This window comes from Camelus bactrianus, chromosome 18, assembly GCF_048773025.1.
Source record: "Camelus bactrianus isolate YW-2024 breed Bactrian camel chromosome 18, ASM4877302v1, whole genome shotgun sequence".
Taxonomy (NCBI): Eukaryota; Metazoa; Chordata; class Mammalia; order Artiodactyla; family Camelidae; genus Camelus; species Camelus bactrianus.
The window spans coordinates 33,170,845-33,187,760 of NC_133556.1; the positions used below are offsets into that span (position 1 = coordinate 33,170,845).

A 16,916-nucleotide genomic window follows, 5' to 3' on the forward strand; every position below is an offset into this window, starting at 1 on the left:
GGTCTCACTAGGCCAGACCCAAAGTGTAGGCCAGGCTGGGCTCATAGCTGCAGGATCTGGGAAGAATCCACTTCCAGACTCATTTAGGTTGTTGGCAGAGCTGAGCTCCCGAAGGTTGTAGGACTGAAGTCCTTGTTTCCTTGCTGGCTATTGGCCAGAGACTAAACTCAGCTCCTAGTGGCCACCTGCATTCCTGGTCATGTGGCCCCCTCAATCCTCAAATCCAGCAGTCAGACAAATCCTGCTCATGCTCCAGTCCCTCTGACTTCCTCTTCTGCTCTTAGTTTCAGAAAACTCTCTACTTTTAAAAGCCTCGTGTGAGTCGGTTAGGTCCACCCCCATAACACTCCTCTTGATTATTTCAAATCAATGAAAAAACTCCTTTTGCTACCTAACATAACAATCACAGAAGGCATATCTCATCATATTCACAGGTCACCCTCCAAGGAAAGAGGACTATAGAAGAGTGAGGGTCATTCAGGGTCATTCTTAGAATTCTGCCTGCCATAAAATATTATGTTTCTAATACACTGAACTCTTCCTCAAATGAGCCTTGAGCACTCTTGTCTCTGGACTTTGCTTTCAATGGTCCTTCTGCATGGAATGGCCTTCCTTCCCACACATGTCCAGAAGGTCTCATCTGAGACCTTGCTCAGATGAGAAGTTCGCTGTATAGATGCCCTTGATCCTTCTGCTGCACATAACACACTTCTTCTCTAAATACCATAGAGGTTTATCAGAACATCTTCGGTGGCACATTTCACACTGTCTTGTGTGAAATGAGCACCATCTTATGCCCTATGACACTCTAAGTATCTTGAAGGCTGGTCTGTGTCTTACTGCAGCCCTCAAAAATGGCTTGCACATAGTAGGTACTCAGGAAATATTGTTTGATAAAATAAATGTGTGAATAAATAAGGGTTATATACCCAAAATTCAACCATCTCTATTTAAGGGGAACAGATTTAACTGGAAAAAAAAATCAATTCCTTAAAACTCAATATTTATTGAGGACACCCCAGGTGACAAGAACTGGACCATTTCCATAAATAACGTTTTATTGGCACTGTTACTGCCTCATTCAATAGAGATTACTCCAGGTGCAACAGGACTTCAATTTCCTCATTTCCTTTTCTCCTGCACCCTTGCTCTTCAGCACTGCTGCAAAGCAGTGTAAGCCAAAGGAAGAAAGAGGCCCAAAGTCCAAGAAGCAGCAAGTCTTGATAACCAGGATGACCTAGATTAAACCATCTTTCCAGGATAACAAAGAGTGAATCTATGTTCTAAAGCACTAAGTAGTTCTACATCTTTAACGGGCATGAGACTCACTAGGGGGACTTATGAAAAAGCAGAATCAGAAATGACTATTCTGTGGGTCTGAGGTGGTGATAAAACCTTTACATCGTTCCCATGCTGACTCCACTATAGGTGGACCACAGGACCACACTTGTATGATGACCACACTAGGAGACGTTCCCTGTTTGGGGAAGTTTGTGGGGAAAAAAGGTCTTTCCATTCATTCTCATATCCATTCCACAAATATTTACTGAGTCTTGGCTATGGTGCACCAGAGATATAATAGTAAAGGAAAAAGTGAAAGCCTGCAAACAAACAGTTTTCCTTCAGTGCTAGTCACAGCCAGAATTCATGGCTTCATCAACCCCCTGCCACTGTCTTTCTAGGCAAAACAAGCACGTAGTAGAAGCCACGTGCCTCTACCCGCTTGTAGGATGTGTAAACACTGAACCTCAGTGTTAGCAATCCGCACAATTGTTCTATCCACTGTCACTTACTGGTGTCCTCTCAATTATAATTTTCCTCCATGATTTCTTTAACGTAATCACTGGAGTATGTGTGTGCAGAAGCCAAGTACAAAGTTTGCATAAATACTTTCATACTTTATCTGGATGAATCTTTTGGCAGATAACTGGTATCACACACACATACAAACACAAACACAAACACAAGGAAACACGCACACTAGAATTCTTCTGCACATGAGTTCTTGAGACTCACTGAGCTATTCTAGGTCAAATGTGGTGGGGAAGTGATGGAGGGTTAGTTACAAACACAATGATTTAAAAGGGAGGGAGTTACAGCTCTGTAATTCTATTAAGTACAAATCACATCATGACATAATTGCACCCCAGCACACACCATTGTTGCTGAAGGCCTCAACAGATCTGACAACACACTGACATGCCACAGCCACAACTGGGGGTCAATGTTAGCTTTTTCTAAGGTCTCCTTTTTCATTATCTGTTCTAGGAATTCTTCAACCGGCATCTACTCCATCATGCTCAAGACACAGGGATAGGGTGCAACCCCCTTCTTTAATGAGCCAAATTGGAAGGTGGAACTTCTGCAGAACAACAAAGACAGGGCATGCGAGATGTGATAAAAACTTAAAGCCCAGGTTCCAACTGGACTGGGTGTGGGTGGAATCTGCTGTGTCCAGTGAGAAAAAGGAGGTGGATGTCACTCTAAGGATAGGAGGAACTCCCTTAATTTATTCTCAAAAGTATACCTTTCCCATGACCAGTCTATTCATTATGATGGAGTGATTAAGAACACATCTTTGGGGTCAGGCCTACCTCCATTCACATCTTGCTTCCATCACATGCTAGCTTGGGGTCTGAAGCAGGTCCTTGACCTCTCTGAGCCTGAATTTCCATTTATGAGGCAAGGATGAGAATACCTACTGTAGATGAGTTGTTGAAATGGCTAAATATAATCGTGGTTGTAAAACTGTCCACATAGTTCTTGGTATAGAGTAGCTCTTAATAAATGGTGACCGAAGTAAATATTACCAGCAGAGTGTATAGAGGCCCTACTATGCACTAGAAATCTACCTTGTGGTAGAGCCGAAGAAACACGTGGAAGGAACAGACCTTTCCCAGGTGCGGCTCACAGTCCAAGTGAAGATGAATGTGCAAGCAAACAATTATAACACAAGCTGTTAACACTCTTAGGAGTTAGTACATAGGTCTGTACAAAGTGGAAAGGAACCCCACCCACTTCGGATTATCCAGATGTAGAATCAATAGAAGAAGGAAATGCTCAAAGAGAGAGGAATTGAGACAGAGAATGAGCAGTGACAAATGAATACGAGGGCTTGCAGGATATTGGGAGGATAAGAATGGAGCTTTCTGTGCGGGGACACAGGAGAATATCCATCTTTGGAAGAGGGAGATGGTGACTTTGGCTTTGGACAAGATGAAGCTGGAGGTCTACGGTATGTCCATGTAAGGGTGCTCTGGAGGCAAGTCTGGGGGTCAGGAGGTGTGGGCTGGAGAGGGGAAACTGGGAGTCATCACAGTGTGGATCTGGGAGTCATCACAGCCAAGGGCCCCAAGGAGAATGCAGACGGAGTGGTGAGAAGAAAGAGGGAAGCAGACACATCAGACAGATAAAAATGGGACACTTCATTCAGGAAGACATAATGATAGGTCCCCCTTCTGTCTTCTAAAGGGGCATCTCTACCACCTTTAATTAGTGCTTCTCTAGAAAGTAAAAGGGTTGTTTTACTTTAATATTTATAGTTTTTGTCCTATTCTTGCTTGAAGTCAAAACTGCTTAAAATCTCTCTCCCTCCCTCTTCTTTCTCTCTTTCTTTCCAATATATGTGCCTTTTAAAACTAGTCAGTATGTATGTTATATGTGCATACAGACATTTATTTTCATTCTAAAGCTGGTATAACCCTGAAATGGTAAATAGAATTATTCCCAAAGCATCTTTTTCAAGTAGTTAATAAGAAAGTGATTGAATGTGGGGAAATCCAAATCTTACTCAAGGCCTAACTCCAACGTCTTCACCCTCAGAAGGACGTCCCACTGGAACAAGTCCAGTCCAGCCCTCTCTTACCCAGAGACGGCTCAGCTATGAACTACTTGAGGAGAGGGGTGGCTTCCTGCTCATCCTCGCACCCCCTGGTGCCAGATGGAATCTGGCCATAGAGTTAGCCCACAGGGGGTATTGGTTGTTATTGGCCTGGGCTGCCAATTGGCTTATATCCAGGATATCCAGGGTATTGTTTTCAAGCATCTCTGGGGAGACTTGGACCCACTAAGCTCCAAGGCAGAGCAAAATCACTGAAAAAAAAAAAAAAAAAAAAAAAGAAGAAGAAGAGGCAAAGGGCATAGAGGTCCCAATTTGCAAGAAGAAAGCCCGCTCAGCCCTGAGTTCTGTGTCTGCTGAACACAGGCAAGGCAGCGTAAACAAAGTTGGAATAATCCCCATCAGCCGCACACAAAGGCCCAGCAGAAAGCAAATGCCCCTCTCAGGGCTTGTCATGTTTTCCAAGACACCTTCATTACACGCTGCTGCTTCCAATGACGCCACTGGGTGACCTCAGAGATGAAAGAAATCGCCTCTGAGTCCCAGAAGAAGAGCTCCCTCCTCCGGCAGGCCTTCCCCTCTGCTGACCCGTTGTACCAGTGTGTGCTGCTGGGGGCGGCTTTAAGGACAACATGACTGGTATTTACCTGCTCCACTAGCTTCCTCTTTTCTTTGAGACAGAAGCACACGGAGTTATTTCTGAAGCGCCGGATCCCCTGAGCGCCAAGAGAATAGACCAACTACAGGAAGCATTTGTACATTCTAAGCTCAGCTCGGCAGCAATTCCCTGAGCTGCCTTTTTGGGAAATCGCTGTATTTCAACAGGAACTTGAAGGAGGACAGACAAAATATTAAAAGGGCGTTTTTTGTATATGGAAATGAAATCTATCAAGGGCAGCCTTCTTTTATGCCATGTTATTGCCAGAGCTGCAGCAGCCTCCCAGTAAACGGGCTCCCTGGTGCATGAGCTAGGTCCAAAGGCAGCACGGAGAATTCACAGGTGTGAGGCAAGCCTGACCTGGGACTGGTTAAATCCAGCCGACCAGAATGATTTTACAGCTCCAGAAGTGATCCTCAGATTGTGTAACTCCAAAAGGTTGAAAAATGACCCCAAAATGCAACAACAGAAGTTCTCTACTTCCTATTAGGGATAAGGAAAAACAAACAAACAAACAAACAAGTGCCTTTTGACTTGCATCTGCCAGAGTAAAGAGAAACCAGAATTTGAAGGATGAATAAAAGAAGGTGAGGATATAGGAAAGCATTACAGGAAAGAAAAATAAAAAGCGTGTTCAAAGCCCCAGACGTATAAAAGAGCCAGCTCAGACATGGAGATGCGAGCCACTTAGGAAGGTGGGCTACAGTGTATACCAGAGGGACGAGAGCAGGTAACAACTGGGGACAGTGAACTTGAATCCAGTGCTTTCCTCAAGCATCACAAAAGTACACAAGCCCCATCCCATTCCTCTCCATTCACACACTAGAATCTAAGTTCCATGAATACAGAAATTGGTGGGATTTTTTTTTTTTTTTTTTGGTCTCTCTCGTTCACTGATAGATTCCAAGCATCAAGAGTAGTGCCTAGCACACAGGAGGCACTGAATAAACATTTGTGGAATGAATGAATAACCCAAGATGTCACTCAGAGCTTGGGTGTACCACCTAAAGGAAAAATTGAGTAAGTGCTCAAAAAACAACGGCTATTGTTGTTACAACTAGTATTCATGTCAGGGAGTTAAGTATGGAAACTCAGTAAACATTGGTAGTTAATTGTGCAGGGTATCTCAGTTTGAACAGTTCCAAAATATTTCTGTAATTAAGGTGCAATGGCATGCAATATAACAAACAAATCCTGTGTGATAGTTTGATGCATTTTGACCAATATTCAAGACAGGGAACATTGCCAAGAGTCTAGAAAGTTCCCTGTTCCCCTTTCTTATTAATTTGCCCTCCTACACAAAAGCAACCATCATTCTGATATCTAACCCCATCATCTCGTTTTACCTCTTCTTGAACTTCACATAAATGGAATCATACAATATATCTTCTGTGTCTGGCTTCTTCTGTTCAACATATTTTTGCAATTCATCCACACTGTTGGGGGTATTATTAATGCATAACTTATTAACAAGTAGCAATCCATTTTATGAATATACCATAATGTATGTATTCATGTCCTTGTTGGTGAACCTTTGAGTTCTTTCTGATGTTTTTCTATTTTACATAAATTTGCAACAAACATTCTTATACAAATATTACCTTCTGGTATATGTTTACATTTCTTTGCAGTAAATACCTAGCAGTGGAATCACTGGATCATAGTGTTGGTGATCATAAGGTTTAGCTCTGTAAGAAACCGCCGAACAGTTTTACACAGTGGCTGGAATTTTACTCCCATCAGCAATACATAAGAAATTCCATTGCTCCATGTCCTTGTCAACACTTGGTATTGTCGGCCCTTTTCATTTTGGCCATTCAGAGAGTACAATGTGGTATCTCATTGTGGTTTTAACTTGCATATCTCTTATGATCATTGATGTTAAGCATGTTTCCATGTACTTATTGGCCATTTGAGTAAAATTTTTTTGTGAAATTTCTAAGTCAACTTCCTGTTTTAAGTGTGTGTTATTTTTCTTTTTACTATTGACTTATATGAGTTCTTTATATATTCTGGATATGAGTGCTTTGATTGAGATATATTTTTTCAAATATGTTTTTCTGAATTTGTGGCTTGCCTTTTTCATTTTCTAACAGTGTCCATACATAGGCAAAAGTTTTCAATTTTGATGGAGTCCAGTTTATTGCTTTTACTGTATGATTTCTCAAATCTCAAAAATATCCTATATTTTCTTATAGAAGCTTTATAGTTTTAGCTTTTTCATTTAACTCTGAAATTTATTTTATTTTTTGTGTATAGTGTGAGCTATAGGTCAAGGGTTTTTTTTTTTTCTGTAAGGATATACAGTTGATCTATGCCATTTATTAAAAAGGTTTTCTTTTCTCCCATGATTATAATTATTCATTAAAAATCATTTGAATATATATATTTTGAACCTATTTTCATTATTTCATTATTATCTAAGATATTAATTATAGGGTTTTCATAGATTGCCTTTATCAGATTGAGAAATTGCCCTTGTTTATCAAAAATGGATATCGGATTTTGTCAAATGCTCTTTCTGCATCTATTGAGATGCCCATATAATGTTCTCCTTATTATGTCAATATGGTAAATAATACTGATTTATTTTTTCAATGCTAAACCAAACTTGCATTCCTAGAATAAAATCCACAATGTACTATCCTTTTCCAGTATATTGTTGGATTATGATTACTAATCTGTTGGAAAATCTCTGTGTAGATTGGTATTATTTCTCTTTTAAATGTTTGATAGAATTCACAGTGAAGTTTTTCTTGTTCTTTAAGCAGGAAGGTTTTTACTTATGAATTCAGCTTCTCAGCAAATTTAGAGCTATTCAGATTGTCTATTCCTTTTTCTGTCAGTTTGGGAAAACTGTGCTTCTTCAAGAAATTTTCCCATTTTATCTACATCATCAAATTTGTTGGCAAAAATGTTTCATCATTTTTAAAATCATTTTAATGTCTGTAGAATCTGGAATGTCTATGGTGAGACTCCCTCCTACATTTGAGGATTGATTACTAGCATTTGTGTTTTCTTTCTTTTGTGTGATCAGCCTTGCTAAGAACTGGGAATTTTATTACTCTTTTCAAAGAACTAGCTTTTTTAGCTTTGTCAATTTTCTCTATATTTTGTGTTCTACTTTGTTAAGTTTTACTCTTATAATTGTCTTCCTTCTACTTCATTTGGGTTTACTTTGTTCTAATTTTTTTCTAGCTTCTTAATGTAGAAGCTTATACCACTGACTTTACACTTTCCTTTTTTAAAAAAATCATAAGCATTTAAAGGTATGGCTTTCCCTCTCAGCACATCACCAACTTTATTCTTCAAATTTTGAAATGTTGTGTTTTCATCGTCATTCCATTCAAAATATTTCCTAATGTGTTTCTGATTTCCCCTTTGACCTACAGGTTATTTAGAAGCATGTTAGCTAATTTCCAAACATCTGAAGATTTTCTATATATATTCTTGTCATTAATGTTTATTTTAATGCTGCTATGGTCAATGAATGCTTTGTGCATATTTTAATCCTTTTAAATATACTGAGACTTGTCTTACGCTCCAGAATATAGCCTACTTTGGTGAATTTCTCATGTGCACTTGAAGGCATGTGTATTGTGGGGCTGTTGGATGTTGCGTGCAAAACCTCTGAGGTTTCCTCTTCACCATCCCCTTCTAGGAATCTGTCCTTGACCCCCTGCCCCAAAGCCAGTGTTCCTGTTTGCACAGTGTTTTCTTCTGATCCGAGCTAATTACAATATGACTCCCACACTATATCCTGTCTCTCCCTACCCCTAGGTCTCTCAGGCCTCCATCTGACGTGCAAAGTGAAGATAAATCTCAAGCTGCAGAAGTGGTTTAGAGACCATGCATTGCTTGTCAAAAAGGATAAGGTAACAATGGAGTCTTCCTTTTCCTTTTCAGTCTCTTTTATTCCACTCTCTATGTGATTTGTGACGACTAATTTGAGAATTATATTACTGGGGAGGAGAGAGTGCCACTGGGACAGACACGGCCATTGTATGCATGGGATCGTCTACAAATTCCCTGTGAAATCTCCTCTCTGACTCAGGACACGGCTTGTGTGGTATGTGAGATGAGATTTTCCTGCACACCGATTTTTTATAATTTTTTAATAGTTAATATATACATACTAGAAGATGTGCTTTATGAGAAATATAACCTCCCTCTCCAACCTATGATTTGAAGAAGTGATACATCTAAGTTTTGGAAATGAATGGATTCAAAGCAAAAGACTAAGTAAATGAAAATACAGGGGTTTCATTTCTATGGAAAACGTGTGAAATGGTCCATAATTATGACGTTTAGGTAGACTGGTGTGATTGTTCCCATATAGTCAATACTTGCCACTGCAGTGTTGTGAACCAAACGTCACTGTCTTTAAATTATCTTCACTGTCTTTCACGAAGGCTCCTGACTCAGATTTGAGAACCCAGCACAGATAACAGCACACAATTACTGCAATTCACCCAGAGAAAACATCCCAACTGCACCTTATAATGTTTGTCTGCCTTGTTCCAAGAAGGGTCACGAGATGGAATCTGACAAGTGCTACATCAGAGAGGGGAAGTGTTTTGGAGAAAGGAGGCATTTGCGTCCCCTTGTTGCCCAGGCTTTCCTGCCTCCCCTGCATTCAGCACACAGAAGGATGCTCACCTTCTCCCATTCGCGGTCCTTGTTCAGCACAATCACCACCAGCCTGGGGTGCACCTGATAGCCTTCCTCGGTGAAGGACAAGTCTTTGCCATCCCATGTCACATTGACCATAAATCTAGAGAAAGGAAGAGAGAAAGACAAATTTTTAGGGAAGAATTGAAGAGGTTTCAAACAAATGAGTGGGTGCCACCATCAGTGAAAGGCTGAGAAAGTGTCAGCTTGCAATGTAATCACTCATCACAAGCAGCCCCTGCCTGTAGAAGTATCGGTACACAGGCAGGCACTGCCAATTTGCCAGGCACTCTTTTCCATCAGCCTGCGCTACTCACTCTCAGAATCCCCCCATCCTGTATAGGCATTAGTAACTGATTGTAATTAGCATATGGGATGGAACTTTTTTGTCCTGCCAGACTACAGACTTTTATTCAAATGATCTTCTTGCAGGAGGATCTGAAAGCGTGTTCTGTCATGTTTTAACAAACTTCCCTGAAAGGCAACTGCTTGCTCATAAACCACATGGTATACAACATCAAAGAAATAATATCCCATTCATTCATTATTCATTCACCTACTATTTATTAAATATTTGCTACATGCCAGGACTCAGCTAGTCAGTTGGGGATAAATAAGGACACAGACATGATCCCTGCCCTCCTGAAGCTTATCGTCTAAGAGAGAGGACAGTCTTAGTTTGTTAATCACAGATGTAGGACAAGTGCTGCAACAGAGAGGGGTTGTGCTATGTGAAAGTGAGGCAGGGGCTGGGTAAGGCTTCTATAAGGAAGTGTACCTTGACCTGAAAGATCAGTCAGCATGAACTAGACAAGAGAAGATATAAGCACATTCCAGGCAAAGGGGACAGCATGTGCAAAGGCCCTGTGGCAGTACTTATGAAGGACTGAATAAATGCAAACCAGTGAGGCCAAAGCAGAGAGAGACAGCAGAATGTGGGACGTGGTGTGGCTGAGAAGGTGATTAGGGGCAGACAGTGCTTTTCAGGCCATGGTAAGGAGTTTTATCTTTGTTTTAAAACAGTCTGAAGACACTGAAGGTTTTAGTTAAGGAGGTAATATAATTAGACTTTTCTTGTATAATATGACTTGACGATTGTGTAGAGAATAGGTTTTGGGGGAAATCAGAGTGGATATGGGGGGCTGATTAGAGTGCTCTTATTATTCAGGTGAGAGATGATGTTGGCTTTGACTGCTGTGGCCAAAAAGTGGAGAAGGAAGAGTAGGAGCAGCAACTCATAGGGCCAAGTGGATAAATATTTAGCAGGTATTTAGTGACAGGTTAGATGTCAGGGTTGGGGGGAGAGAGGCATCCAGGACCACTCCTCAGTGTCTGCCTTACACAACATCTGTGCAGTCAACTTGTGCATGAAGTTATCTTCATCACAAGTGACATCTGTCTGTCTTACAATACTCTTATCTCCATCACCCCTCAAAACCACTTGCCTGTAGTCAGGCTTGGCTCAAATGTGGAGGCAAGACAGGGCTCACCTCCGAGGATTTGAGAGAGAGGGTTCCCATGGTCCAGGGTTCCTTGCGGCTTGAGAAAAATGTGATGTTATTAAAGATGCCTAAGAAAACACACCCCTTAGCAGACAATTAATAAATATATATGGTGGTTAGAAGCACTCAAAAACTTTCCTAGAACGATCAGGGTATCTCAAAGCCACTGCATTTACTTGCTTCCTATTCCTTTAAAGACCAAAAACGGCTAAAGAAGTAAAATATTAAAGAGGAGAACTAGACCTCAAAAATGATTCCAAAAAGAGACATTAGCCTGACTGGTCACACGTCTGCCTCTGGGCAGTCACAGTGCAGAGGACCTGGCTGTGGTGTGTCGGGGGAGAATTAGGTTTCCAAGGACAAGATTAAGGAACTGGGGAAAAGGCAAAGCACAGTATGGTGTATCCTTTCAGAGGACTATTTGAGTCCTTAAAAATCATGTTTTTGAAGACAAGTTTAATGGCATGGAGGTAACACTCATTATTTAATGTTAAACAAGCAGAAAACAGGATAAAAATAGGGGTTGTCAATGCATGGAAGGATTCCAGGTACTTTTCATTTTCTTTTCTGTATCTTTGTATTCTCCAAATTTTCTGCAAATACTTTGTATTTCTAACAAAGATGCTGTTTGTTTAAAAACAGAAAAATCAACACTGCTAATCTAGAAGAGGCAAAGAGTAACCACTACTGTATCTGGGGCGTCTGAGGCATCTCTGATCATTTCCTAGGCAGATAATTTACCGATTCAACAACGATTTACTGAATGTCTGTTAGATGTCAGGCCTTATGGTGAGTCTTATAAACATAGAAGAAAAAAAAAAAAAACATGGTGCCTGTCCCCCCACTTACATTCTTACATTCTTACAATTCAGTGACATAGACACATGAACAATGACAGCACCTAGAAAGCCACTTGTGCCCTGACGCACAGTAAGTGGGAGAAATCATGAGAAGGTAGAGGAATAGCCCCCAATTCAACCTATGTAATTTAGAGTGCTTCCTGGGGAATCTTCAGGAGTGAAAGGGTTCAGGAGAGGTGGAGAAGAGCATTCTGAGCACAGGAGTCATCTTAAATAAAGAAGAGTCAGCAAAGGAAGTGACACATGCTAGGGGAAGTAGGAGATAGCTCAGTACGGCTGATGGGCAGCGGGCTTTGTCTGGAGAAGATCCCTGAAGCCAGATCATAAGGGACCTAAAGTGCCTGCATTTTGTTCAGAAGGCCACGAGGATCATGTTTTAAGCAGGGAAGTGATACACTGCATGGAGGAAACTGCAAAGCTTCGGGCATAGGCCCATGAAACATCACAATGGAACACTGTCCAGGGAATTCCAAGACAAAAATTGCAGACAAAGGCCACCAGTGGACTTTCCCTGGGCTAGCAGAGAATCCGTAACCAAGTCACTCTGTATCTGCCTGCGGTCCAAAACTCACAGTTAGGCAAGCTGATTCACTAAGGGGTTTTGTTTCTTTTTTTTTTTTTTAATTGAATCCAATAAGCTCTCAAGCCAAGTGTTGATTGTACAAGAATTTGAGATCAATAGAGTCAGTCTGGGTCTACCTAATGCCCCAAATGTGGATGAACATTTTCATCCATTATTGAGGTTTGGAAATAATCCAGCTTGTTGTGTGTTTGGAAAAGGCAGACCCGAGGACAAATGTTTTGGGTCTGACTTAGACACCTGGCCCAGGGGAGAGCCATTCACAAGGTTATGTTGCGTAAACCGATGTCAGTCATCACTTTAATCAAGGAGCTGACCCATCCTGTTGCGTGCCCTGGACTTCTTTTGGTTTGCCAGGTGACTAACTTGAATCTCCTTTAGTTCCCCGTCTCTGTTTCCCCCACTCATGCCCTTTTCTCCCATTTTGTAGTGAAATCAGGTGGAATCAGCAGGGAGGTTATTTAGATGCAATCTCTCTTCTTCAGATTATATGGGAACCACTATACGGGAGCTCACACACTCCAGATTTTTCTGTGTTCCTTTAAGATTCAATGTTCTTGACCAATGAGTCCATGTACTCACTGTTAATCATCTTATCTTTTCCTTTCTTTCTTTCTCTCTATTAAGACTTTTCAGTCCCTTGGAAAGGGAAAAAGAAAAAACAAAAAAATCTCTAACAATTTTTTTTTTTTTTTTGCTGAACAGTAATTTCATTATGAAGTTGGCAGGGAGCAAGTACCTATTACCTTCAATTATCCCATCCAGTTTCTAGGAAGGACAATCCATATCTCCTCAGGCTTTGTTCCCACTTAAACTTGCTCCAGAGCAAAATTCTTTACCCGGGGAAAAATCCATTATACACCCCACTGCTTGGCCCGCATTAACACCTGCCGGGCGCTCGGATTAAACAGTAAAAAATCTTATCACTGTTTTGTTTATCTCTCGAAAATTGATGACAGACTTTTAGTGACCAGATAAAATATCAGAACTTCTGGCTGCTGCTAAGCCTTAAATTGCATTTGTGATATTTCCATCAGGAGCAATAAACACACGCCAGCAAGACGTGGGAGTGACGAGGGCTCTAATGGCTTGCAGAGGGACCACTTCTGGGCTGTTAGTGTCCACTGACAGTAAAGTGACAAGTCGTTTTCTTCATATCAGTGCTGTACATGACACAGAGCTAGAAAAGATGTAAATTAGGCGATGCACGTACTTACAAGTTTCCATCGGCATCTACAGTCTCAGGTGTATGAAGCTGGAGTCCAGGTGAAAGCAGCATCTCTCTACCACTTGCATTTTATATCCTATGGCTGGTTGACGTATGGGGATCAGAAATAACACAGGAAAACAGGTGGGTTGTTTTTCCAATATTATGACTGCAAAGAAACTGGGCCAGAATGATCACACTCTTTCTAGCTCTACACTAATACGATGGCCACCAACTACAGGCGGCCACTGAGTGCTCGACATGTGGTTAGTCTGACTAGAAATGTATCATAAGGGCACAACACACTGGATTTGGAAGCCTTCGTATTAAAAAATGGCGTAAAAGATCTCGTGAATACTTTTATATGGATTTCATGTTGAAATATTTGGGGCATGTTGCGTGCCATAAAATGTATTTGTTAAAATTAACGTCATCTGCTTCTTTTTACTTGCTTAATGTGCTGCCAGATAATGTGAGATGACATATGGCTCACACTACGTTTCTATCGGACAGCTGTTCTGGACCATCTTTGGTGTGTTTGCTCTGTTTTAACCAGTGGCTGGACAGTACGCATCATGAAGGCAGAGACTTATTTTGCCTTGCTTTGCATTCTATTTCCAGCACCAAACAGAGTGCCTGGCACACAGCTGGTGCTGAAATAGACATGTGCAGAATGAGTAAATGAATGAATTACTATTTCTACGTCATCAGGATCAAAGCCTACGTCTGCTGCTCCCCAGCTATGCCACTTAAGGTCATATATTTAAAATTCTCTGAGTTTCTATTTCCTCCTTTGTAAAAATGGATCAGGTTAAACCATATGAACTAGCTGTGATGGTTTCATGTGGTTTAACCTAACAGATCCCTGACTCCCAGGTTTGTGAGTGGGATTAGTGATAGAGCAAAAAATATGCCCGGTATACAGCTATTGCCTAATAAGTAAGTAATTAACATTTACATAAAATTTCTATGCTTTTTTTTTAAACTGTTTTCCACCCTATCAAATTTCCTAACACCCCACCCCAAATGCACCCTTGTGCTTTTAAACCCGCACTTAGCACTGCCATTCCGTGTACTCATTTCCAGGGTCTTCCCGTCTTTTTGTCAAAGGCCAACCAGACACGGGCTGCATAAACTCTTTAACTACCACTTAAAATGTCTCATTGCTCCAGATTTCTGTTTTCTCTCTTTTTCCTCGTAAGTCTCCTTTAACTTCTCAAATATGATTATCTGCAGTGTTCTCTAGACATTTATTATTCACTATTTCCCTTCAGACTTTAATTCTCTTACTGTTTCATAAATGCCACTATAACCCATTCAGTGTGTCTCAATTTTCAGTTAATTTCCCACCTGCTTTGCCATTTCCCACTTTCCCCAGGTCTTTTCCCGAATCACACTGTCCCTTAAATGCCTCCTCGAACTGCTTTGGGTGTCACCACTTTTTTTTTTTTTCTCATTTGTCATTTAATTTACATGCTTTTGAAAACAGAGTCACTGTTTTCTTTAAACTTTTTCAGTTCTCAAGACACTCTCATTTAAAAAAAAAAAAGTGTTCACTCTTTCCAACTTTCTTTTAGTGGTTTGAAATCCCTTCCACTTTGATGTCTGTCTTAGCGCCCTCTCCTCCTCCGTTAACCATTCCCTTATGGGCAGGAGTCCTCTCTTTAGACCAAACTTGTGGTGCATTTACCATTTTTGATTCCCACCCCCGACACCACCCCTTCCCCTGATGCACAACTTGTACCGTTTCGTTTCAGCAAGTCTCTTGATGAGAGTCCTTTTCCTTTGCCCCAGTGCTCAAGTCCGTGTACTCACTGGTGGCTTCCTGTTTCCCCTGAACAATTACCGAAGGCACGTCTGCAGGGCTGAGACGTAAATGTCAGGACGGAAATGTAATAACTCCAACACACAGATCTGCATAATCTAGGCCAGCATCATTCAAAACAGGCTCAGAAACTACAGCATAATGGAAAAAAACCCAAAAAACCACTGGGTTTAAAAAAAATAAGAGGGGAGTATTTTCTCAAATTCTACTGTGGCCAATTTAAAAACAAATAATGTTAGTTGTCTTGGTTAAGCAAGACTGAATTTTAAAAAATTAGAACAGGAGATGGTAAACTCCATAAAGGCAAGGATCTGTGTTTTGATCACCACGATTCTAAAGCACATAACAGAGTGTGTTGCAGTAAGGGCTTGTAAGTATTTGTTGAATAAATGAGCAAGTGATTGAGCAGGCACAGGCCTCCAAGATCTTGTTCATTCAACATTCATTTCCGGTGCAACAAATCCAGAGAGGCGATGCTGCAAGACAAGTGTTTAGTTTAGGAATCAGACAGCCCGGGTTATGCAGTTCTGTGGCTTCCAATCCTGACTGAGTCTCCTAAATTCTCAGAACATCCGTTTCCTCTTCTATAAAAGTCAGGTTATAATAGCCACATCTCTGTGTAATTATAGGGATTACACTAGATGAAATTTAACCACAGAAGGTATGTAATGTTACGAGCAGAGCGTTTGGCACGTAACAGTGTCTGGTAAATGATGACAGCGGGGGTAGCAGTAGTTGTCATGGTTTCACATCATTCTTTCCTCCTTCTAAAATCTGAAATTAAAGGGCTTTCTCTTAGATGCTGGAGGATCAGTGTGGCTGCCACTCCAGTTTCCCAAGGGAGGCAATGAACCCTCTAGGTTCCTCCCCTAAGGAGAGAGGAGGAGCTAATCTGATTGCTCAGAGCCTCAAGTACCCCTGGACCTGGCGCTGGTGCAAGGGTGGGGACCCAGGTGCCCACCTTCCCCTTCACGTCTCCTGGGCGTCCCATCTCTGCTTGGTGAGCACACCTGAGCCAAAGGTGACTTTTGGAGGACATGCTGCCTTTAGTAACCCAACTTCTTAGTCTAAAACTTGGAGTAAATTAGAACAAAGCTTCTCTAAGTATGTCCATTCTACCTGCTCCCGTCACTAGACTGGACCCATTTGGCCAAAGGTTTGCAGGGGGAGCAGGGTCTATAGAGTAGGATCTAAGATGCATGCCCCAATTATCCTTTATCAGGAGTTACTGGGAGGCTGTGTCCATTAATAACGTGGTTCTCAGAATCCCATTCTGTTCTTGTTCCTTATATGTATGGTTCCTTAAGGAAGTTGGTGGGGGATCTGGAAATTCTCGAAATTATGGCTAGTATTTTGTAACACTATCAAAGCAGCACCAAATATATCACCATCTAACGGCTCTGCCTCATGTAACCACTTGGAACAAGCTGGCCTAGGAGTCAATGAAACCATCTCTTGTAGTGAGCATCTATTCCAAGAGAACCCCCAAAGTAGGTCATGTGACAAGCGGTTTCTGTGAGCTCCCTGGATCACCTGCGTCCATGCCACCAAATTATTCAGGATCTCAGACAGGCAGATGTCCATGAATGTTGCCACCTCACCTTCCCCAAATATGCAGAAAGAGCTGATGTGGATCAATTCAAAGTGCAACTTCATCCAAGAACTTCTGGATATCCCCCCATCCTGGAACCTAGACCCCATGAGAAGAGGGATTTGTCTATTTTGTTCTCGACTGTATCCCCTTCCAGAACCTGAATGGTGCCTGGCAGAGAGAA

The 16,916-nt window shown here is 41.4% G+C and overlaps 1 protein-coding gene across 4 annotated transcripts in view; it reads right to left on the reverse strand.

Annotated features, from left to right (window-relative positions):
- Window positions 1-16,916, reverse strand: part of GRIN2A (glutamate ionotropic receptor NMDA type subunit 2A) — a 154,561-nt gene that overhangs the window by 113,140 nt on the left and 24,505 nt on the right. For all 4 annotated transcript variants that reach the window (XR_012500420.1, XM_074346763.1, XM_074346761.1 and 1 more), the window contains exon 2: window positions 9,156-9,270. Coding sequence is in view for 3 of the 4 variants with exons in the window: in XM_074346763.1 (XP_074202864.1) it covers window positions 9,156-9,270 (115 nt within the window). In the remaining variant the exon portion in view is untranslated. The remainder of the gene's footprint in view (window positions 1-9,155; window positions 9,271-16,916) is intronic.